General features: G+C 42.0%; 2 protein-coding genes across 3 annotated transcripts; both read right to left on the bottom strand.

Annotated features, from left to right (window-relative positions):
* Positions 1 to 183: 183 nt before the first annotated feature.
* troap (trophinin associated protein) lies at positions 184 to 10329 on the bottom strand. The gene is made up of 18 exons (XM_035522563.2): positions 10214 to 10329; positions 9753 to 9827; positions 9388 to 9631; positions 7641 to 8154; positions 7210 to 7259; positions 6826 to 6883; positions 6449 to 6588; positions 4671 to 4725; positions 4393 to 4517; positions 4244 to 4301; positions 3624 to 3763; positions 3474 to 3522; positions 2732 to 2799; positions 2546 to 2644; positions 2340 to 2444; positions 1925 to 2234; positions 1166 to 1335; positions 184 to 1065 (listed from the first exon to the last, which is right to left on the bottom strand). The coding sequence occupies exons 2-18, from the start codon at positions 9806 to 9808 to the stop codon at positions 991 to 993; spliced, it is 2316 nt and encodes a 771-aa protein (XP_035378456.1). The 5' UTR covers positions 9809 to 9827; positions 10214 to 10329; the 3' UTR covers positions 184 to 990.
* Positions 10330 to 10873: 544 nt separating this feature from the next.
* phf8 (PHD finger protein 8) lies at positions 10874 to 22635 on the bottom strand. 2 transcript variants are annotated; one of them, XM_027021333.3, is made up of 22 exons: positions 22329 to 22635; positions 20833 to 21230; positions 20639 to 20724; positions 20176 to 20299; positions 19814 to 19974; positions 19497 to 19638; positions 19186 to 19372; positions 18882 to 19044; positions 18330 to 18417; positions 18095 to 18201; positions 17801 to 17892; positions 17459 to 17548; positions 17031 to 17339; positions 16805 to 16896; positions 16543 to 16715; positions 16337 to 16422; positions 16115 to 16233; positions 15627 to 15946; positions 15376 to 15468; positions 15154 to 15263; positions 14666 to 15059; positions 10874 to 14263 (listed from the first exon to the last, which is right to left on the bottom strand). In XM_027021333.3, exons 2-22 carry the CDS (start codon positions 20928 to 20930, stop codon positions 14175 to 14177), a joined length of 3123 nt encoding a protein of 1040 aa, XP_026877134.2. In that variant the 5' UTR covers positions 20931 to 21230; positions 22329 to 22635; the 3' UTR covers positions 10874 to 14174. The 2 variants fall into 2 exon arrangements, with proteins under 2 accessions (XP_026877134.2, XP_081563189.1); XM_081707063.1 differs by having other exon boundaries at positions 14666 to 15053.
* Between the last annotated feature and the right edge of the window lie 2428 nt (positions 22636 to 25063).

Here is a 25063-nt window from a genome sequence, read left to right as displayed (position 1 = left end):
CAGCAGGCACGGTTATGGGAACACTTAAAAGATGGATGCTATCCAAAATCAGTCATTTCCATTAGGATGTTCATCCTTAGATGAAAATAAATAAATAAAACAAACTTATGTCCATTGTACGTGCAGGACTCAATTATCAAATAAACAAGGTCATAAAATAAATAAGGTCAGGCGACAAGGGACCATTTTTGGATGTTTACATTTATTAATAGACACATTATAATGATAGTGATCAAACTCACAGCCATTTTAGGTTCAACAAAAAAAGGTGTTGAATGGTGACCTCTGCCTTGTCCTGCATGTAGCACACATGATGTACAGGGAGGGGTCACATGTCGGTGATCAGGTTTTCAGTTTAAAATGTTCTGCAGTCTTAGTGTTATGCACACATAAAATGTTCCTGTAATCATCATTTTAAAAACATCACTTAAATACAGGGCATGTGGAAGACAAATGATCAGGTAAATACATAAAATGTTGGGGGTCCTTGGTAATTACCACTGAAAATCAGAGCTTAGTCAGTTCTGGGATATTTGTAAACGAAACTCCAACATGGGCAATTTCACATTTCACCATGAATTGGTCTACCAATAATACTGCTTAGGATATGTCAATACTGAACATCAAAAACAAGAACAACCCCCCCGCCCCAAAAAGATTCCTGAACAGCCTTCAATCCACAGATGTAGAATGGCATCCCCTTAACTGGCAGGTGCTTTTAGCTTGGCCTAATAAACTGTTCTTATGTTTCTTTTTTGATGATGATAAATAATGTTCAACTACAGTATGCAAAGAAAACTGCAGCAACAAGGATAAAGTTACAACCCAGATGCATGAACCATGTGTTAGTAGAGGAAGGTCAGACTGAACCTGTGGAACAAGGAAATGCCGTGAAACATCTGCAGATTCTGGATGGATCGAAGCAAGCTGGACAGAACTACCAGCGAACAAAGAAACCTTCACCAACGTTTGGCTGTTCGTGTTCAGCCGTCAGGCTCTAAGTGATAAGGACAGGTGGGCGACGGGACTAAGGTTCGGCGACGTCACACCAATGGGCACAAAACACTGAAAGGGAAGAAAAAGACAAGACAGAAGTTTAGAAAGACCGGAGTCCGTCTGCAACTGTATGGCCGTGTGATGTGAAGGGCGAGAGAGGGCCACGCACCATGGAGTCGTGAAAGAGGAGCGTGGAGGCCACAGGGTTGGTGCAGCGGGGCCGTGTCGGCCATGACTGCTGGTCTGACATGTAGGTAGCACACTCCTCATCCAGGAACAGCTCCTCTAGGGGCGGGAGACGCCGTCTCAGGGCACACACTGCCAAGCTGGTGCTAGAGGCTGACACACACACACACCCCTTAGTAGAGGATGCACGACACTGACTGCAAATCAGCAAATAAAAACTAGCAGCTTTAAAATAAAATATAAAACTTATTAAAAATATTTCTCTGCTTAGATGACAGGCAACTGATACACCAGCTGGTCACCCCCCCCCCCCACAAACATACCAGAAAAACATCCAACACAACTCAATGTTTCTCATAGTTTTAAAGGCATTTTAATCCAATTTATGCTCAAATTTGTTTCTAATATAAACAATGAAAAGATTATAGCCTATATATGAATTGATTCCCAAAACAAAAATATATAAAAACTAAACAAAATTTTTTTTTTAATTCCCCCTCAGCAAACAGTTTTCATTCAGAACTTTAGTCCTTCACCCTACACGTACTCATCATTATGTGAGAATCTACTCAAGAATGATGGAAACGCATCATGTGTGGCTGCCTCATAAAGCTGTTTAACCATTTTTCTACAATGTAAAAATTCTTTTTAAAAGAGTAGGTGTGTCCAGACCTTGTTTTCCCCTGGTAGCACATTAAGTAAGACGGAGTGGAACGAGTGCTCAGAGCTCTGGCCACTTTACCTTTTGTCTTGCACAGCACACTGGGCATCATTTGTTTGTTTGCATCTGAATTTGGTGCACTCTGTGATCCGCTGGTCTGGGCTGCGGAGGGCTCCTTCTGCCCTGCATGCTGCCGGGTCGGCGGGGCAGCAGCACGGTCCACAGCATCACGCAGGCCTGGCACGAGTGGCTTCCGTCCAGAAGAGAACACGATGACCGACTGCCTGTGTGCTGCTTGGATAAAGGGCTGACCCGCACGGTGCTCGCTCTCCTTCTCCGAACAGCCGAGACCCGCGTCCATGCCGTTTCCCCGCCGCAAGCCGGGCTCAATCTGTGAGAAACCAAAAGCATTGAGTCTCGGACAGAGACAAGTAGATCATTAAAAAATTTGCCACAATGTAATAGCAGAAGATCAAAAATCAATAGTGCCTCTTACAGTGCAGTGATGCTCCCGTACTTGACCAGAAATAGCACCTTCCACCAGCCCCTCCTCGTCCTCCTGCTCTGCTTCCTCCTGAAATAATCTCTGAACCACACGCTCCTGCCACAGAGACACACATGTTGATGTTAGCAAATGTCATACCCCTGTTCTTCAGGGGGTCAGTGAAGTTGAGGAGCTACGACCTCCTGGATGACCCTTACTTCATGCTGGGCAGAACTGTCTGTGGCAGAGGCTTGGGTTTCCCTTAGCCCCGGAGAGCCTCTGAAGAAGGACGTCTTATGTGCGGAGATTAGCCTCCTCTGAAAAACCACACACCCACACACACTCTAAATAAAGCTTTGTAAACACCTTGGACGACCAAAGTGGCTACAGAGCTGATCACTGACCGCAGACTGGAGCTGGCTGTATGGAACCCGCGGCTGCGTCTGGTTCCCGGCAGGAGTTCGGCTGGCACCTACATCACAAAAGGAGGTGCAGATCAGATAACGGTAAACAACAACAACAACAACAACAACAACTTCACAAGTTGCTGCTGTTCAAGGTGAAGCTCAGGACAGGATCAGCGCCTTATCCACTGAGATCCCTGGCAACCTACAATCCTTTTGTACCAACCGTGCGCAAAAACGAGCAAATTTCACTTTCAAACTTCCATTCTTGTTTAAAAGGTCCTGCACATTACAGGATGTGTGCCTTACCTCGACTGGAGCACTGCACGCCATCACTGATGCCCTGTCACACTACACCAGTTACAAAATGATCTACGCACCCTGAGGCAGAATTCATGGGCTGTCAACCCAAAGGTCTGCTGCATCACAGTGTGCATCTTACATAACGGGTGAGACACGCTTTAGTGAACATGCTATTGAACATTAACCATCAGTAGTTCAGACCCCTCAGAGACATTCAGATGGACACAAAGCATGTTCATGTGCAGATGATACTGGACACAAGTCACAGAGCAAGTAGAACATGGTGCTAGTAACACCAAGGTGGTGGATTTAATTTCCAGGGGGTGCGTGCACCGCCATCCTGATAAATACGCAAGCTCGGATAAGAGCATCTACCAAATGTCATAAATGTAGGCCAGACATACGACTACCGTTATGCAGAAAGACAAAGGAGACTCACCAGGCTGCGTTGCGACTTCCCTGGGTTTCTTCACTGGTACTCTCTGAGCCTAGTGCAGACACCATTACTTAAAGCAAGCCATTTACAACAAATGTCACCAAATGAAACAGGGTGGAAATCTGAGTGGGAGCAACCCACAAGCTGCCTTACAGAGTAGATGGAGGCTCCTCTCGCTGAGGGCCTGGTGGTCTCCTGGGGTGTTGCTCCAACAGGACCCCCCACCTTAATACCCTCATTCAGCAAAATACTACGCAGGGCTCCTGGGTCAGGGGAGAACGATATAGCGTCCCCTAGAACATTAGAATAGATTACATGGATATATAAGTTTAAGGAATACGCAGAGGTCCCCCCCCCCCCCCCCAAATTCCCGGGCCAGTATTCCTTGGCCATTCCACCACCCTCCACTTCATGAGGACATTTCTTATATTAGATTTTTCCCTTTTCCATTAGAAATGTCACACAGACATACAGGTGAAGAGGTACCACAAACACCTGCCCCCTCAGACCATCCCATGCTATGAAAGGAAAGAAGAAAAAGAACTGAGAAACAAGGCAGGAAAAACAGACAGACAGACGATTGACAAACTGGTTAAGACGGGACAGACGGACAAAACAACTGCCCAAACAATAACATAGCAACATTCCCACATTCCCACACCCGCTCCCTTTCAAGTAAAGATACTTTCTGCATCGGACTGCCCCCCCGTGATGAATTGGTGCTGCTGTGACTAGGATAGGGACTACAGGCAAATAAAAAAAAAGCCCATTACTTCCTGGCAGTGTTGTAGTGGTTTCTGTTTGAGCCTTCTTAATGGGGACTCTCTGAGCCTGTTGGAAACAAAGCACTTTGTTTAAATTTGATAAATCATAAAAGTCAAAAACTGGATCTGGATTTTTTTTCTACTTCAAATGAACTCACGGAGTAAACAGAAGTTCCTCTCCCTGTGGGGAACACGGACACGCGTGGAGTCGCTCCGAGAGAGATGCCCACTCCCTCACTCGGCAGGAAGTTATGTGAAGGGTCAGGGGAGGATAAAACAGCACCTAGAACAGACAACTCTACTGTTTCAAAGAATTTGCACTGGCTAATATTCAACTACTTTACTCTGGTCCTCCACTAAAGATACAGAATGCAAATAATGAGAGAGAGAGAGAGAGAGAGAGAGAGAGAGAGAGAGAGAGCGAGCAAGCGCTTACCAACAGGCTCTGCTGCTATGCCTGTCTGTGGCTTTCTGACAGGAACTCTTTGGGCCTTAAAAAAAAAAAAAAAAAAGAGGCAGAACATCTGAACGTCATCTCTGAAAACTAGACAGCAGCTACCCATGGTGTACACTTCATTCTACCCAATGTGGTGAATCTTAGTTAACAAGCAACAGAGGCGACCATGCCAAGACACATGGGCTGTGTTCGAAACGATCTACTACAGACTACTCGCGTACTGATTTGGGGCCCAATCAATATACAGTATGTGACCAAAATATTTTCCGGTGTGCAAGATACCTGGATGACATACCACTTCCGCCAAATATTCCAGAATGTGGCCAGAGTTATCTTTGTGGTGTACTGCATCCCATCATGCTATGGTGGTGGAAATCTTTCCCAACTGGGCAGAACCTTCATATGTTCATGTGATGTAGTACAATTTGCATTTGTTGCATACTGGATACTAGACTGCCTACTACTATGGGGAGCAGTATTCAGTATATACTAAGTGCAGTATGTAGTAGGCTATTCTGAATAGAGTCATGAAAGCTGTGAATGAAAATTGGGGTTATTCCACCAAATATTGATTTCTGAATTCTTCCATATTTAAAACATTAGCATATTGTTGTTTAAAAATGATGTGGCAGATTCCACGAAGAGAATGCGTCCTGTAGGAATCTTGGCTCATCTGGACAGGATAGCTTCTTGCATTGGACACAAATTAGATGGAGGTACTGACATGCTCTGAAAAGCCTGTTCTACCTCATCCCAGAGAGGTAGACTCCTGCTCTACGATAAGGATCTGGGAACCGTGAAGACCATGGAAGCAAGAAAAACTCGCTGTTATATTCATGGATTGGTCTGAGGAACACATGACCCTGGTAGCCTCGTCCTCCTGTGTCCTCCTGCCATAGGGTAAACATCTGAAGAGATTAACTTGGTCAGCCACAATGCCCACATAAGCCCTACTGTCTAAATGTCCATCGACAGCTATCAGAGGACCCAGGGTGTGCCAGGAAAACACTCCCCACACCAACTACACCATTCTGTTGACACCTCACAGGAAGAGCTCATTGATTCATGCTGCATTGATTCATTCTGACCATTGGCATGGTGCAGCAGATATCTGGATTCACCAGAATGGAGAAACGTGATGTTTCTCCACTGCTCAGGGATCCAGTTTTTGCGCCCTTTTACCTACTGGAGTCTTGCCTTTCTGTTTCCCTTAGACAGCAGTGGCACGAACTGGTCCTCTGCCGTTATATCCCAGGAACGACGAGCTGTGTGTTCATATGTATTCGTTGGATCACTAGCATTGTACTCAGAAACAATTTGCTTGACTGTGCACTGCTTGCTCACCAGAACGATTCTACACATCTTCCTCTGTTTTCACTATACTCTAACACCATTGCATGAGAAAATCCCACAACCCCACAAGGCTGGTTTTTGAGATACTGGCCCTGGCTGAAATAGCACCGACAACCATGACTTAGATGACCAGTCGTTCGAATCACTCAATTTTCCCTTTCAAATGTAGATTCACACCGACACTGATCCTTGAAATTTTGCTCACCTGATTGTATGCTGCTCTCTGGGGTCACATATCTAATTTCTATACAGTGAAGCTACAAGCCCCACAGCGTATGACAAATGCACGTTTGTGCAGTCAAACACTGTCTGAAGTATCATACCAGGCCTACCCCTGGCCCCAGGTGTAGAAAGACATTTAAAATGTACATTAAAATAAAACACGAAAACATTGACAGACTTACAGAGTAGATGGAGGTTCCTCGCCCAGAGGGGTCGGCAGATATCCGGGGGGTTGCTCCAACCTGACCCCCCACTTTACCACCCTCATTCAGCAAAATACTGCACAGGGCTGCCAGATCAGGCGAGAATGCAACAGTGTTTTCTAGAACACAAACATATGTGATCATGTTCCAATACTCCCAATAACACTCGAATTCTGGTCTTTTGGTGCAAGTCAACATTAGCCACTTCGTATATTAATTTGGGATATGGAAATATGCAGTGTTATTATAACTTGTATCCAAACCAAAAAAAAAAAAAAAAAGAAAGAAAGAAAAAAAAAAAGACTGAAATTGTGTATTTGTTGTGAAATCTGAAAGCTAACATGAGTCGCACTAACCTGACATAGCCTCAGTTCTAGAACAGTCTTCCTTCTTCTTCATGGACACTCTCTGAGGCTAAAACAGTTAGCAGTGACTCTGGGATTTGAACTCCTACACATTTTCTCCACATATTTGGATACTTAAAACCACAGTAATGGTTCTGACTGGTTTGACATTTAGCCTGACTGCAGCTCCAGCTAACTGTGTAAATATTCGGTGTCCCAGGAATGATCAAAGATAAAAATATGACCGGGGCTCTACATTTAGATCAGTCTACAAATGAAAACGACTCATAATTAATACTGTTTAATGCAAATTAGCACAAATTATAGTGATGACATGCTACATGTTTGAAATAAGCATGATTTGGTTACATTCAAGCATTCCAGTTCTGCACTAACCATATAAACAGTACTGTCCACTCCTTCAGACTGCACAATACCACACACACCTGGGGAACAAAAAGAATTTATCTGTAGAATCAGTTATTACTAAAAAGTGACTAGATCTTTAATTTAGAGATCTTTCTAATTGGGATAATAGTTTACTCAGTCACATATCCTTAGTTTTTCTTAAGTTACTCTCTAGACAGTTTACTGCCCCAGAGCAAAGGTTTCCAGTACTAGTGCTGAGGTCCCAATGTCCTGCACAGATTAAAGTTTTCCATGCTCTGGCGCGCTGGATCCAGCTCCAGAAGGGTTTGAGAATTAGTTCTGTATTTATATCCAATGTGTCAGAGCAGGGAAAATGCAAGTGTGGGCCACACCACACTGGAGCTGAAACCCCCACCCCCCTGGTCTAGGAGCTTGGAGTATGACAGTACTCTACTCACCTGTTTTTCTTGTACAATTAGCAGAAAGGGGAGTCTGAATACAGCTTTTGGTCTTTGCCTGGCAATCTGCTTTGTCTTCAACCCCACTGATTCCAACAGAATAACCTGGGGCAAGTTCTGAATGTGCAAGGGTAATTCTAGCTAGTTGTGCACTTAAGTCCCTCTGAATGGATGATGCCATTTCATCAGATGACGGGTCATCGCCCAACCATGTCTCAGGCACTGCTTTATTAGGTTTTGACGGTGCAATTGTATGATGCTCTAGGCTAAATGGGAGAGTTTTCATTGCTGCATTGTGTTGGTGATGCTTGGGTGTCTCTAGTGAAGCAGCAGCAGCAGGAGGCGTTCTGTTTTGAGGGATGCGCCGTGCTTTGGGTGGACAACAGCTCAGAGTCACTCCAGACTTGCTCACTTTAACAGACACACCTTCAGTGCTCATCTGGTTGCAATTCCAAGCTTTGGACAAACTGAACAGAATGGGTTTAGAGCAGGTCCTTCTCTTCTGAGACTTACCCTGTAGATGTCAAAAGAAAAATTCAACAAAGACAAAAACTTACACCACTCCTATCAAGATATAGGCTACAGAGGCCCAGTATTTTACAATCATGAAGCGTTATGAAGTCAAACACCCCAGAACAGATCTGAACTGCTACCACTCATCTGCACTACCTGCTACACTTCTCAGTTATTTACATTTTTACAATTATGACTGAGTACAACTTGAGTAATTGAGGGTTAAGGGTCTTGCTCAGGGGCCCAATGCTTTGGATAAATGTGTCAGCTAAATGCCTTAAACGTAAATACTGGCTTTGACCTGTACACAACTGTTACTCAAGTGTACCATCTATACAGTAAATTAAAGTATGGTAGACAGTGGGTAATATGCAATAAGTAGTTAAGGTACTTGTAATTGGAAGGTTGCTGGTTCAAGATGCCACTGCCAAGATGCCACAACAGTGGCATCTAAAAACCTGTTTAGGTCAGACCTGTTCTCAGACCGTGCTATCAAAGTACAGTGTATAATGCATATTACCCACTGTCTACCATACTTTAATTTACTGTATAGATTGTACACTTGAGTAACAGTTGTGTACAGGTCAAAGCCAGTATTTACATTTAAGGCATTTAGCTGACAGATTTATCCAAAGCATCTTACAATTATGAATGAGTACAGCTTGAGCAATTGAGGGTCTTGCTCAGGGGTCCAACAGTGGCAAGTTAACAGTGGCAGGGCTTGAACCAGCAACCTTCGAATTACAAGTCAAGCACCTTAACCACTGAGCTAACACTGCCCATTGTACAATAAATACAAGTACAGTTGCGCTGCTTTCTGTATTCATCGTATTTGCAATGTTGCAGTTATTTGTACTGTTGTCTGCTGCTGTTTAATGTCAAATATTGTACAGTATGCTGGAGAAACTATTTTTCTTTCCCGAAGCAGCACACCTGTGGTGAGAAGCAATGACAAAGTTGACCTTGACGTGACCCCCTCCAATGGAGAACGGGTGTGGGCATAAAATATGTACTGATCTGAATTCAGTGGTCTAATCAATTAACGGTCATAAAATGGCCATTGTTGTTTTGAGCAGTTGCTATAATTCATTACAATGTGCCTCAGTTCTGTTATCATAGCTCTATGAGAAACCTTAGAGAACCTATAAGACACAGGCCAAATCTTAATTTTCATTATAATCTTAAAATGGTCAATAACAGTTGTGAGGCAGACATAATCCAGACTGTGATTTACCCGTAGAGGCCTCCCTTCCCATCGCCTATGGCTTGGACTTTGACAGATGTCTGTAGAAAGTGTTTGCATTGACTTTGCAAGGACTGGAAGCCTGCTGACACCCCTCGATTTATTTCCTCCTTTTGTGCGGTTGGAAGTTTCTTTGGGGTCCCGATTCTCAGATCCTCCGTTTGACGACGGAGCAGTGCAGGCTTTGGACCTCGAACTCTCTGGCACTTTATTTAGTTCCTGATTCTTCAAAATCCTGTAGGATTCATCGAGATTCGTTCGTGAGATTACGAGAATATTAGCCACTTATATGACGAAGATAGAATCAGGAGCGTTTATATGAAAGTTAGCTAAAACATGAGCAAAACTTTATTTACCCCGTAAACTCCGTATTCTTATTGTTTTGGGGACGCAAGCTCGTTGAGGATGCCATTTGGAGAATGATGGATTTTCTGTTAAAAAAATAAAAAATAAAAAAAAAGTAAAATAAAATAAATAAATTATATATATATATATATATATATATATATATATATATATATATATATATATATATATATATATATATAAAACACAAACATAAAAAGCACAAACACCTAGCTAACTACATAACAAATTCTATATCGGTTAGCGAGCGCTATCTAGATCGTTTACTTGCTTATAATAACGTATTTTAGAGCATCAGCTGCGAAACCTGCAAAATTTGAACTGGACTCGCTAACGCTGAACAAACACCAGGACCATGTGTGCACCAATAAGCAATAAGATAGCAATCAGATAGCTCATCAATATCCATCTCGCCCTACAGATACAGCTTTGCAATCACATGTGTACGTACCTAATCAAGGTTAATTGAACGTCCTCTACTTTTCGTGTTATGTTCAGTTACACCGCTGCGCAACAGTAAAGTTGGACCTGCTTATACAATCCGCCCCGCTGAGTTGTTGATTTCCGGGGTATGCAGTAATTTGTAAAAAAGCACCCGATCCCATTGGCTGACGCAAATGCTCCGGCAGCCAATCGTTGGGCTCCATCAGCACTGCTATGGAAACCGTAAAGCGGCTTTAAACCACTTTTACGTTTACCACGCGTGTGTGTGTTAGTTTTTTGGTCAACCTTGGGTTCGAACCAGAAAGCCTTAAAGGCAGCTCTTGCAAAACCGCCAGAAAACAGACCAGTAGAGGTCATAGATCATAAATGCTACTAATCAACTCTAATCCTGTGCTGGGATTACACTGTTATTCTGGTTCCACTGTCATGGTTAAATTGATATGGACATTTAACACATTTTGAGCAAATTAAACTGTACATGCACGATAGAATTAGCTTTCTTTTTATTCTGATTGTTCGAGTACCTCTCAGGAAATGTAATTTGTTCAAAGTATTTATATACATGACTACTCATTGTATACTGTAATGAAACTGCATGTTATGTTTCAAATGTGTAGTTTCTAACAAATATGCAAATTTAAACATGACAACGATGCAAGAAATAAAATACAAGTTTAAAAATATCCTTTAATCGGGCTCATTTGAAAAGTCTTTCAAAAAGCAAATGGTGTAGTAGACAATAGCTGGTTAGCACAATATCAGGATGTTTAATTATCAATTAGCAGTGGACACAATTTGAGTCTGCTTTTAAAGTGGTTACTGTGTAGGTGCAACATACGTCTATGTTTTCCATCAAAATTATATTTTAGATAAAAAATTAACCCTGAGAGAAACTGTGTGAAATCCATGAATATTTTTTCCCCAAGTTAACCTTAACACACAGAAAATACTTAAAACGGAAAAACACACACATAGATGAAACAAAAAATACAAAAGGTCATGAAAGTGAAGTAATTAACTGAAATTTATATGGGAACTTTAATTGGCCTTAAAAGGCAGAATAAACATACAACAAAAATAACTTCTTGCCTCAGATTTCCTAGACTGTCCAAACACATTTTCTTCTCCTTTAATTTTACGCACAATCCCTAATCATATAATTAAAGTTAAAACATGGCAGAGGTCAATGGCAACCTGTGTAGAAAATAGTTAATTATCCACTCCCCCACCAAAAAAAGGTTTTCATTGGCTTACTGATGTCAGTTATTTTTGGTGCTCAGTATATTCACACTATTCATCAGAGGAGTCTCAAAAATGGAAAAAATAAAACCAAAAAAAAAAAAAAAAAAACACTAAAAAAATAATCCAGATTTAGTAAGAAAAAGTGTTTATAACCAACCCTTCTAGAAAGAATATTTAAAAAACTAAAATATATTGACATATATAGTTTATATAGGTGAGGGGAGGAGCAGAAGAACAAGAACAGACAAAACTATAGAATACGTTAACTTCATTGTCACCTTACCAATGTCATAAAACATCAGCCAAAAATAATAACATTTACGCTATACAAATAAAAATGACTAAACAACTTACTGTTAAACTCTCACACACATTTCCCAAAACACTAAAGGTATCTTTTTACAAGGTATGTTAAGAAAGATTCAAATGCAAGAAACCTTTCATTGTAGCTATAACAAAATTACACCAATTATGTACATTAAACCTTAATACCCCCCAATATCCATGCCATCCCACTACACTAAATCAATTTTAGATGCATTACTGTTACCACACCATGCCTGCTGCAATCAGCTGGCAAAAACTACGCTCAAACAAATAAATGAAAACAAACAGGGGAAACGAAGAGCAAAACTCTAAACCACTGTACTGTCTGTGCCAGGTGACTAAAAACTCAAATAATAATAATAATAATAATAATAATAATAATAATAAATATTTACATTGCTGAAATGCATTAATCAGTAGAAGAAATACATTACAAGATTATGGTAACAATTATGCATAAATGCAAGCAATGGGAAATCAATCATAATCTAGAGCCTTAAAAGGTGCTGAGGGTAATATTAATATTCCTTCTGTTAGATCATGTTATATCAGTATGTGTGTACTGATAAACTGAAAGTGTTGCTTTTGGTACTTGACTACTTTTAATGTATTTACACGTGAGGAGCTCTGACCACATTAAGGATGATCATGCTGGCAAGAAACATTCACAGTGAAATATTTTGTGTTATTGAGATTTGTATCACTCACTTCTTAATTGCTGTGCCTCTAAATGACATAAGTGATCAAAATCAGTTTTGAACTAGTTTGGACCAGAACAAAATAAAAGTTACTTAACATAAGCTTTGAATATTTGAAACCTCAATATTTTTAATTGTGGGAGAAAGGTGTATTGCATGTTAGGTACACACTAAATGGTTCAAAAGCCATTACAAACATTCATCTTTCATCAGCAAAACAATCATTAAAGACTTAAAGACACAATCATTGTTTTTAAAAAAAGGTTTCTTGTTTACATGTTTTTACATTACTTGAGCCAGAACAAGAATTTTTGACTCGAACAATAAAACCAAAGTAACCAATCTGGAGCCTAATTATCTTCTCTGCACATGATCTGCTCTGCCCTTCCATGTTTTGTAAGGAATGGTGACTTCCCTTTCTACTTTTATTTGCAAGTTTACGATTAGTTTGTTTTTCTGCAATGTCCAATTGTGGCTTTAACCCAGTGGAGTTGCTTTTCAGCGATAAAATAGAAAAGGTTCAAAAGCTTCATCTGAAGGTAAAGTGAGAGACCATATTCTGGCCAGGGATCATGTGTTTGTCTACTGGTGGCGATTTACACACAAGCAGACGATTCCTTTTTTTTTTTTTTTTTGCTTAAAGTAAAAGTCCAGTATTTTCCAATCTAAATCTCCATGTACTGCACCGATGATTTATAGTAGACCATCATGGACAACAGTTTTGACACATTTCCCTGAACATAGAAAAGAACTGACTAGAAATACACATTTATAATGGAAGCCTAACAAGGAACAAGGAAACGTCAAAAGTCACTGTGTGGCAAGTGACCTTACACGAAAAGATGCAGTAGACAGATAGTAGGCTGATGCTGGGATATTCCTTTAGTGCTGTTTCTCCGCTGGCAGATGAAACCTAACTGGGAGGCTTAATCTTTCTGAATTTGAAGAATTTAAATGTCTTTCTTTGCTTTACCTTGTTAGGGTCCGTGACAGACAGCATTACCCAATTCCACTCAACAGCGCCAATGCAGTCTTAGACTTCCTTACATTAGGAGTAATTTCAAGCATCAGGAATTCCTCAATGATGACATCTCAGTGAAATCCTGCATCACATTTCTGCTACATTAAAATGCTGTACTTGTATATGAAACTCACTTTTCTCTTTCCTCAAATTACACTGCTCTATTACTCACTGTCCAGGAAATATAGTCACCTGGAAATGAAACTAGCATTACTCTAGAATTATTTGGGCTGCACAATTAACTGCAAGTAACTGTAGAGCTCTAATTTAATCAATATACATACCAATTATTTAGCCCAAAACAGCAAGATTACAATGATGATATTGTATCCGAACTAACCCGTTAAGTGCTTTGTAGCTTTTTAGATATTGTCTTACAGCTTGCAAATAGTAAATAACGACTAGATTTGACAAAGACAAAACAATGGATAAAATGTTAAATGAGTATTAAAATACATGCTAAAAAGAAGAGGTATTGAGCTTAAAAATAATGAATAGCAAATTTTACATGAAACAAGTCACAATCACAACAGTAAGAGTATCTCTGCCTTTTGTTCCTACCACATTCAGTCACACATGGTGTTTTTCTCCCATCTTCACCACTTTTTTAGCGGTTCCTTTTCCTGTTTCACCATCTTCCTCCAGCTCATTATCACAGTCTCACCTTTTCCAAAGTCATCTCACAGAAGCAGTTTTCCATTGCGGTGTATTTTCAGAATCTTTCCAAGTCTCTGTTTAGCTGTGGCAAGTCCTTTCTTTGGACGCTTCCCTATGATAAAAACAACAGGCTAAAGTTTATTCGCTGGAGCGGTCAAACATGGCTACATGAATGGCTATTAAAAGTAGAAATGATGGTAGACTAGTTTGGAGGGAAAATGGTACCGAAGGCTAAAGGTTTTAAGACTTTAGTTTAAGTAGCACAATGTGATTTGCAGTGAGAGGAAACGCATCCTCTTCTATAAAATAAAAGATCCATAGTAGAGGGTAGAGCTCCTGGTCCTCAATTCAGTAATTATAAAAACTAGCATGAGAGAAAAGCACTCTCTCATTTTGAATTCAAACAACGCCAAAAAGGCCAGAAACTGACGATTACTAACCACATTTTCACATGTTCTGGGTCAGACCGTGCAAGCTTACTAAGGGCCGAATGAATACATGCTTCTAGGTTTACCTTGTCCTGTCCCGGCAGCCCCTGGGCTGGCCAGTCCAGCAGGTGTGGGCGTAGAGGGGGAATAGTTGCTGCTGTTCTGGGGAGAAAGTGAAGGACGTCTGGAGGTGAGGAACACCCCGGGGGCCATGGCAGCACTTCCTCTGGGACCGCCTGGGCCAAAGGGGCTGGGCCCAGCCGTGTACTCGTGGTCCAGCAGGCTGGCGGAGTAAACCTCCATTCTCCTCTCCTCTGCAATGCAGTCAGTGGGAGCCTCAGGGGGCACTGGGGGAGATGCAGGGCCGGAGTCGGCCTGCAGCTGGAGACGAGCTCCTTCTGAAGCTGCTGCTGCGTGCATTTTCTCTTGAGGGACTTTCTTCTTTGTGTATTTTCTCTTGGTTGTAGTCTTCTGCTGCTCCTGACATTAAAGCAAAGAAAGGCCCACGAATTGTCCGGAGTCCAACTCTGAAAACTGCATTGTGTGTCTGAAGCCTCCGTGTCTCAGCACTCACCTGTTGGGCCAGTTTGGCAGCAGCGGCTGCTAGCCCAGTCTCCACGGACGCCACCCTGGCACCCTCTCTCACTGGCCTCTCCTGCTTGGGCAAGGTGGGAGTCACACGAGCTGGGATGGAAGAGATGAAGGTGCATATTGCATCAATTATGCAGGAGCAAATTAAAAGAATGCAAACCAAATTAAACACCACTGTTTAAGTATGACTTTTGCACACTGGAACCTTTGGGGCTCCATGGTGTGTCATCCCAGTTCCTCTTTCTCTTCATTTTGGACTTCGAGTGGTCCTCCTCATCAGACTCCAAGGAAGGGTACACTGGAAAAAACAAAAAAACAAAAACAAAAACAAAAAAAACCAAAAGCGTAAGCTGAACAGTCTTAATGGGAATCAAGTGAGCCACTGTAAGAACAAACTCTAAACTGAACAGTTATCTATAATCTATAAATGCATTAGGATCTTTAGTCTGTGCCCACCATAATCAGAGTCTTTAAAGCAGGTTCCCAACGTGTCCTGATCATCAGGACTCTCCTCATCACTCAGGTGCCTGGCGGGCCGTTTGATTGGCCGCTTGCCAGGTCTTTGGATGGTGGCCTTCTTCTCGCTCTTCTTCTCCGCACCGCTTGCCCATGAAGCCCCACCGCCTTTCTCCTTCATCACTACCAGGCCCTCACCCCCTCCAGACACAGAGAGAGGAGAGGAGGAGGACGAGGAGGAGGAGGAGGAAGGGGGGTTGGCCATGGAGAGCATACCCTGGATGGCGTCGCGGGTACTGGGTGAGGCTGGGGCTTCCTCACTGAAAAAGAAAAAAACAAGCCCAACGTGCTTGAACAACATCTACACCCTACATTTATACCTTCCAAATGTCAGACTCCTACAGTTCAGTACTACATTTTCAGCCTAACGGTAACTGAGGATGTTAGTAAAGATCCCAGGGACATGCAACGTGCGGTAGGTGTTGCACCTAAGAGCCGGGTCCAGGCCAGCCACCTGTTTGCTGGCCTTGAGCAGGTCCAGGATTCCCCCTGCTCCCCCCTTAACTCCCTGAACAGTGAGCATCTCTTCATCTGTGGTATAATCCTCCTGCATGAAAGAGATGCAAGACCATGGCTACTGCAATCCTACCATGTAACTATACAAAGCAAAATAAAATGTTATATGATAGAAGAACAAAGGACAAGTTTACCTCTATGTCAAAATCCACCTCGCCTGGCTCCCTGACTCTGTGGGGGTCGGTGCATGGTTTTGCCCGAGGTAGTTTCCTGGGGAGACCTAATGCACAGAAATAGCATGCTGTGTCTGGATATAAAGCTAATCAAGCTAATCTGATGTTGCTGCACTAACAAAACTGCAACAATTTTTGTTTTGCAATAATAATGAATATGCACCTACCAGCCATTTTCTTTTTGTTGGGTACAGCTGGCCTACGGCGAGGCGGAGGGGATTCGTCAATCTGAAGCTCGTCTTCAGAGTCGAAGTCTGAAAGCGCCGAGCTGCTCGTCAGAGGCTGTAACTGAGCGGTGCGGCCCGCTCCGTTGGCACTGCCAGAGCGGTGGCCCTTCTTCCTGCAGACGCACGCGTGTCTCACGGTCAGCGACACTCCACCACTACACGAGAGCAGTCAGGGCTGAGTGCCGCGCATCAGGAGTCTTACCCTTGCAGCTTGCCATTGGTCAGGACCAGTTTCAGCTTGCTCTTATTCATTTTCCCTTCAAAGTCATCTAGACAGGCACCAGACGGGTCCATCTTTTGGGAACGTGGAAACAAAATCAGAAACGCAAGCAACAGACAACTTGTAGGACACTGAATCATCTTCTAGTTTGAAGTCCACGGCACAGCGGGTCTTTACGTCTGTTTTCATACTGATTACATTGCTCTACCTTGCTCTTGCTCTTGGCTTTATTTCCAGGCTGAAACTTCTTGAGGGTGTGTTTAGTATGAATCTCAAGCAGATCCAGTTCTCCTGCTTCGGTCTTCATGTCCTTCCCTTTCTGGCCCTTTTTCTTAACACCTGGAGGGCCTCCACCGCCTCCACCTGCACCATCCTTGGGCTTGGGACCTCTCTTTTTACCCGGAGGTCTGCCCGAGTTGAGAGGCGTGGTTAATGGTGCTTTGGGGGCAGGAGAAGGAAGACCCTGTGAGCCGCCAAAAGGTCCCCCAGTCCTGCCCATGTTCTGCTGGAAGATATCCTGCCAAGAGATGAACATGGGCGTGGCTAAATATACACGGGACATCTCAAGCAAACACATCAGTGAAAACTCATAAGGTTTTCCTAACATTTACTGAAGCCATGGCACCTCTCACTCACCTCCACCAGACGTATCTCTTTAGCCAGGTCCTTTATCAGCTGTTGGGTCTTAATATTCTCTGGGATCTCCTCCTCATGCTCAGTCAGGGACTAAAGGGGAAGCAGTAATCACACATTCTTATATCTTAATTAATTCATTTAATTTACTTATAAAACATCTTTACATATGAAAATTACTACAAGGCAGTATAGACTCGACGCAGCTTCAAAGTAAGACATTTCTTCCAAGTAGTATATATAGGACACTACCATGGTCATGTGGCTTTACCATTAAACAAAACTGTAAATGTTTTTTGGATTAATTTTACAGTGCTGTGTGACTGCGACAGATTTTCAAATGACCTCTTTGCGGGTCCAGCTTCGAAAGGCATTATTGAGAGCCTTGGCCCCATGGACCAGATATGAGGCAGGATGCCGGCGATTTTCTCTTAGACCTGTAAGAGCCAAACAGCAAGCTTTAAAAGAAGAGCACTAGCCTGGGTTTATCTTTGAGTTTTTAATCAATGCAAAATGATAAGCAGGAAAATAAATAATATCAATGAGACTGTGGCCAGACTAGAAAATCATTTGATGCCTTACAAGGACTGTTCCCAGCTTCAGTGGTGGTGGTGGTGGTGGGTGGGTGGGAGTTCTTACCTCTAAGAGTGTCAAGCAGGTGCTTGCCAACATACCAGCACACTGTCTCAAAGTTAGGGAACTTAAACAAGTCTGCTGTGCTGAGTCTCTTCTCTATTTCATAAGCCCTAATAAATGCAAAGCAAACAACCATTATGGAAAGCACTTAATGCATTTACGTTTACCTCCATTTGCATTATGCATATTTCATAATATACACAATCAAAAACTTGACTGTGCAAAACAAACATCTCACCGAAGCTGCATGTCAATGTTGAGGCTGTGAAGGAAATTTCCACCAAACGCCAAGCAGTCAATTGGAGTAAGAACGGCATGGATCCACCCTGACAGAGAGACAAGGCCACAGGACACGAACATCAAACACAGCACCATCGTCATCATCATCATCATCTCTGAGCCACTCCAGTTTGTCTAAACTGGCACAGAACTGGCAGTTTGTCTAAACTTGCACAGAAATGAAAATAGTCAGCACTGACACCAAATTACACTTTGAAAGGCATGCATGGCTACACAAGAGATTAGGTTTCTAGTACTCATGGCGTGTTTGCAACTCAGACACTTGGCCATTCTTCAGGCATCTCTTTAGCTTGAAACAATCAAACTAATTAAAACAGACTGGAGAAGTGCAATGTATACTGTGTCTTGACCCAGAATGAATTCACCACTGAAACAGATGTTACGCCATGATACAGAAAAAGCCAAACTTTGAATAAACTCAACAGTGATCATTTGTCACAATTACATCACTACATCAAGCAGCCCAAAAAAAAAAAAAAAAGCTGAATACCAGTTGGGATAAAGAGGGTGTTTCCTTGTTTGACTGAGCACTTGAAGCACATGTCCACTTGGTCCCCAAAGAAGAGCTCATTCTGATTGGTGGAAGAGCTCCAGCGCTCAAACAGTGACAGGTTAGCGGCCGTCGGACGAATCAGGTAAAAAATCTTTTCCCCCTAAGACAAGAACACACAGTGTTTACTACTGTCATGCCACTGGCTCCAACGCTTGCTAAAACTAAAACATTTTTGTGGATACTGCAAATTGAGGAAAATTGAGGTTCCAGTAGCTGTACTATTATTACATAATTGTCATACTCGCAGCACATGATACCACACAGAGGTTCCACCAAAATCAATGTGGAAGTCTGTGTAGCTGTCCTTTACTCCCATCAGGCAGTACTTCTGAACATTGGGCCTCTCAAACACAGACTCCTCTGGCCAGAGGTTTTCCACCCATGACAGTTTCCTCACAATCTTTGGTGTCTCTACCAGGTTAGATAACCTACAGGTACAAAAAGAGAAATTAAGTTAGTGTTCAAACTGACATGACACAAAATGCATTTGGTTAACGAAGGAAATTTTGTAAATTCCAATTAAAAGAAAAAGAATCAAAAAGTATTGTATACCTAGTGTCTGAAAACTCCAGACTGATCACATTGAGCACTTTTTCCCTGTTGGGGCTATTATAGTACTCAACAAAATCACCAAGTTTCATCTTGAGGTCTGCCTGACGGATCACATCAATCACGTCGATTTCCTTGTCACTTCCTACAACATGATAATGAACTTCAGCAACACTTCATAAACGTGAACGCAGTGCAAGTACTAAACAAGTGCTGAAATGAAAATATAAAGACCAAGTGCTTTTATAAAACTATGAGAGTAAAGGATATCACACCAGTCAACCTTTCTTTATAGTGAGTGAACGTGTAAAGGTGTTTACCGATATAATGCTCAACATCAGAAACAGAGAAAGAGGCTGGAGGGAGGCTCATGCCCAGCCCGTCTCTCCTCAAGACCAGGACGGGGACGCTGAAAGAGCGCTCCTCTAAAAAGTCCACTGTGAGCTGGGCTCCGGTCGGCTTCAGCAGGACCTCATCAGCACTGAAACATATGTTAGAGCCCCAGTTAAGAAAAAAAGATATTTTGAATACACAAAGCTTCACTGTTAAATAACCGCTGGATGTAAACTGAATGCAAACAGCATTAACAGTCAAGTTTGAATGGCACTGAACTGCTAATCTGACTGCATTGCGACTTTTGGAAAGGCAAAGGACAGGGGTAGTGGGCAAGTCTAAACATTACCTTGGAAAGGTACGGCTGCGCAACTCTCTAACAAACTGAGCACTCCCAGTCTTCACAGGCCGACCCGCGTCCCTCCCAGCTGCCATGCCATCAGATTGCTTAGAGCCTCCGCGACGTTTCCGCACTACAAAAGAATCAATAACGGAGCAAATCTCTCTCTATACAACACCGCAAGAAAATGGATTTCCCTTAGCTGGCAGATTTACGAGAGTCAAAGCAGTAACACATATGATGGTATTGCATAGTTGTATTTTGAATTAGCTGAACAAATCACCAAAAAGCAAAAAACCCCAAAACAAAACAACAAAAAACACAGTGTTGATGATCAAAGTATGACTGCCTTGAATTACTATTCCCTGACTACCAAGAGTCTTTCACAGCCTTGAATGACAAGCTGTGATCGGCTAATTTAAAAAAGTAAACAGATTATTGGTTACACGTATGTGAAAGCAGAGATACTTACTGACAGAGGGTCCATGTGTAACCTGACAGTTAGGGCAGTGATACAGATCAATGTCTGCTGCTTTATCTTCTTCCACTCCAACACAACTGCATCAAAGTATTACTACTGTAAGACACTTCAACCACACATTTTGAAGGCAAATAGAGAGTAATGAGGCTAATAAAGTTTAAAGTGTGAAAACCAACCACACTTACCTCCCATGAAACCAGTCTTGACAGACATCGCACTCAATCATGAACCGTGTGACATCATAAGGGAGTCGACACAAGCAGTACACAGGAACAGATGCCATGCTGAAGTTATGGGCAGACTATTTAAGCACCAGAGTCTAAAGTTCGATCTTTCTTTAAGGTTGATGCCACAATGTACTCATCTGTAACTGAGAACAAGTACAGGGGCTCACCTCACGCTACAGTCATAAAAATATAGTCTGTTTAGGTGACAAGTATGGCAGTCTTATTCACTGCAGTGTTACACGGTGGAGAATGACAGCAGGGATAAAAGTCTGCTTTTAATGGCAGGTCGCAACGCTCACAGGCTTCCGTACCACTGCAGTCAAACTCGGCACCAAGCGCATGCCATGTTTTGGCACCTGTTGGAACAGCAATGAAACATGTCAGGGAAGAATAGCCTTCTGTTATATCTACAAACATGAAATAAAATACACAGCAAAGTTCCAGCTATAATTGTAAGACAGCAAAAGCTCAGAAATTCGTTAAAAAATTTACATCAACGACACACAAACAAACACACCTCAGTAGTAAAACGCATACGTGAACTGGTGAAATGTGTTTGGGTGATTTTCATGTTGTGCAAAACGGTAAACAATAAGACACGAGCTTTGGGTTACAGGTGTATTTTAGAATATACAACGAAGAGCAATGATGAGTAAACCTTAAAGAATTTGTTGTTTTCAAGTGCACAAACAAATACACTGCAATAAAACACAGCCGCTAGTTTGGACAGCTCCTAGCCAAGCGTTGCCACAGTGAACCGTGTAAACACTTGCAGTTTTAAAGCTGACTAGCTAAAATAGCCACAGGGTTGTGGTAGTGATGCGATATCTACCTCCAAGAACAATAAAAAGACACTATCTTTTGCCAGTAGCAGCCTAAAATAAACATAAGTACTCTGGGTTAACATGCGCTCATTGCTATTTATTTAGTTGGGACTATAAATGCAGTGTAGCTAAGCAGCTAACGTGATCTTAATAGAAAACGAACACAATGAATCCGGGAAGCCAAGCTAGCTGACGTTAGCTAAGAAATACTAGCCAACGACCTAGCTAAGTGGTCTGGGAAAAGATTTTCGTATTCATTCTGCAATTAAAACAATATTAGAATTCACCAAAAATAAATACGATTAAAAAACACCTTCTGGCTAAATGTACTTATTGTGCGAGGATCGACTTAGCCTAGCCAACGTGAGCTAACGAAGCTAACCTAGCTAGCTTAGCTTTTCAGCTAGGCTACACACTAAAGTGAGCCAATCTCTTTAGTAGACCGCCAACTACAAGTTCAGCATCAGTTATTTGTGCTTATACTGTAGTTTAACTGCCGCAATCTTTTGTCTGACCTGTGTACTTTAGCTAAGTTGAACGACGGTGGGTTACTCATAACGATTGGGGCCTGACTCAAACCAGAGGACAAAAGAAAAGCGCTTCTGAGGGACAGCTACTGCCAGGTCTTACCGAGTATAGAGTGTCATTAGATGTCCGAGGGCCAAAAGCATCACGCCGTTTGGCGTCCTTAGGAAAATCCGAGGCGCTGTAAGGCCTATCTTAAAATACTATGCTGTTTTCCAACTCATTTATTTGCTTTTTTTGCTGATCCAAAAACAAGAATTGTTGAATAATGTAGGCAAAATGACAAAATGGAATGCAACAACTACAAAGCAATAACGATACGAAACACTAGCGACATAAACATTGGCGATAGGCAGTATCCATGTCAACAGCCTCGCGCAGCGACCACTGTCTGCAGCAGGAGGAACACGCTCGGTGCAGCTCTGTCTGGTTAACGGGCCCAGTCCTTCCACAACAGGCGCAGCCCATGCTTAAACTTCACATACACTACTGCATTAGACTATTTCAGACATGCAAAATGCTTAAACCTCACATACAACTCTACTGCATTAGACATGACATTTATTTTTTTTATCTGGTTAAAAAATTCAAAATGTATGTATTTGTGATTAAAGTTTTTGATGTGTAAATTATATTTCTTTTAAATATTTAAAGAAATATTTTTTATAGCAATGCAATATGTAAAGTTTCGAACATTTTAATTTTATTCTGCTGATAATTAAGCGGAGGATTGTTTCTAAAATATTAATTTCTGTTTATATTAGTGTAATCATTTGAAAATCTGTGGCTATGGTTTTAAATGACTGGAACACTGCATTTTAGAGAGCTTTCACTTTTTTAATGTGGATGTTTAATATGGAATTTCCATACCTAGTAGTGTATGTCTGTGAATATGTGCAACTAATTACCCTTAGTCCATTTAAATGTAATGGAAACATAAAAAATTATTGTCATGTAATAGAATAAGCTGTGTATAAAACGGGTAAAGAGATAGATAATATATATATTAGAAGTTTTTTGTTTTTTTTTCAAATCAAATCATCTCGCATACAAAACCCCACTAGCATCCCCCCAAACATAGAGCCGACACCTACACATCAGGCATTTTCCCAAATTTGTCCAATAGGAGGAGGTATTAGCAAAGTAGTGTCAGTGTTAGAAAGCTGTAGCAAGAGACCAGTTCAGAACCTATGAACCAGGAATAAAGTATACTTAGTGTATCAAGTATTTCTACTTATTTCTTCTGTAGAATATACTTTAATTGTCTATAATAGTCTGTGGTTCAAGCCTTAAGTATAGTTCTTTGTGATTCAACTAATGTGTTGTATTTTATTAACTTATCAAATGCCTCTGCTGACAGCAGTTGTTTTGAGGTGCTGCATGTGTATCAGGGCACATTTACAATGGTGGGAATTAAACATGAAAAGCAACATTTTAGTACATCACCAAAGAACAGAAGCTGAATGATTCTAGTTTAATGCACAAATTTTCATAGCACAACAAGACAACTCTTAATACACAATCAAGTCCTATTCTGTAAAGGACCTAAATCAAAGATTTAAAAAACTACTGGGTGTTTGCTTGCAACATTTTTGCTATTGTTACTGGCTTCATTTTTTGCCTCTATTGTTGCTGACTCTTTTTTTTTTAAACCTTAAACCTACACCCTAAACCCTCAAATGAACTTTAAACTGGAGCTTCTATAGCAGTACCTTTTGGTACACACTGTTAAGCCACAAGCCCTCCACCCCAGTTTCCCCCCCCACCTCCCCCCTCTGTCCTTGTGTTCAATTTCCATCCAACTGCAGTCCATCCAGCAGCACAGCCCTCCAGCTCAGTATCCCAGCCTCAGCGCCGGTGGCCGAGGCCTGACTACGGGGGTGGGCTGGCTGCGCTTCAGCACTTCACGCTCCCATCGCAGATTGATGAATTGATTGCAGTGCTGCTGCCAGTGTGTCTGTGCCCTGGGCGAGGGCGCCCCCGGTTACAAGAGGGAATCCCAGCAATGGCACCCGCCGTGGTGCTGCTATTGTGCATGGCCTGCAGGGGGCCTTGGGGGTTGGCAGACCAGGGAGAAGCCCTGACCCACATACTGCTGTCACACCCCTGGAGACACACACTGTGAAGGCAGGCAGGCAGTGTGTGTGCATGTGTGTGCGTGTGTGTGTGTGTGTTTTTGTTTTGTGTGTGTGTGGGATAAGCCAGGGAAAAGAGGGAGTGAGATGCTGGGCACCTTGTTGAGAGGATTTTCCCAATTCCCACTGCCCGAATTTTCCAAGTTAGTGATTAATGTTGGAGGAGAGCAACTAAAAATGTTTAAAAAAGAGAGACAGCATGAGCTGTTAAAAACCCAGGTATAGCTGCTCATTCTGTTTCCATAGAACTGTAGTCCGAGAAGAGATTTATAACATTCTGTGGTATCACACAATGTTACCATCATAAAGAGACACATTCTATAATTACATACCAAACCACAAAAAGACTGAAATATATGGTAACACAATCCCACATCCCACAGCACTTAAACTGAATTCTACAAATAACTAGATAAATAATAAACCCAGTGTGGAAGCAACTGAACCAGTCAAACCTCTTCTGCAGACTCAAACAAGAGCTCTTCCATTTTGGTCATAGAGAGTTTATTAAGCAGTTTTCTTCAATAAATTACTGTGTATAATAGAGTCATACAGGCAGATACATTGCATCAATGGCGGTCAGTCACCTCATGAAGATACCAACTAGTGAAAGGTTTTAACCTGGTTTAGGTGCTCAGGTTCATTAACGAGTTGTTCAGCTGCTGGTCACAGAGTTTAGCACTGATACAGAAGTCATGTAATGAG

Source organism: Electrophorus electricus, chromosome 24, assembly GCF_041902795.1.
Source record: "Electrophorus electricus isolate QZ-2024a chromosome 24, ASM4190279v1, whole genome shotgun sequence".
Taxonomy (NCBI): Eukaryota; Metazoa; Chordata; class Actinopteri; order Gymnotiformes; family Gymnotidae; genus Electrophorus; species Electrophorus electricus.
The sequence above is the reverse complement of the archived record's forward strand: the minus strand, read 5'-3'. Positions and strand labels throughout refer to the sequence as shown.

Bases quoted from the DNA above. Each gene is read 5' to 3' on its own strand.
- troap (XM_035522563.2), bottom strand. From the start codon at position 9,808: ATGGCATCCTCAACGAGCTTGCGTCCCCAAAACAATAAGAATACGGAG. The intron at 4,726-6,448 runs GTAAGTCTGTCA...TTTTTTTTTAAG, and splicing joins GAGGAACCTCCATCTACTCT to GCCCAAAGAGTTCCTGTCAG. The intron at 2,445-2,545 runs GTAAGGGTCATC...TCTCTGTGGCAG, and splicing joins ACAGTTCTGCCCAGCATGAA to GAGCGTGTGGTTCAGAGATT.
- phf8 (XM_027021333.3), bottom strand. From the start codon at position 20,930: ATGGCATCTGTTCCTGTGTACTGCTTGTGTCGACTCCCTTATGATGTC. The intron at 20,300-20,638 runs GTAAGTATCTCT...ATTCTTTTGTAG, and splicing joins TACACATGGACCCTCTGTCA to TGCGGAAACGTCGCGGAGGC. The intron at 19,045-19,185 runs GTATGACAATTA...TTCTTGTCTTAG, and splicing joins TGTGGTATCATGTGCTGCGA to GGGGAAAAGATTTTTTACCT.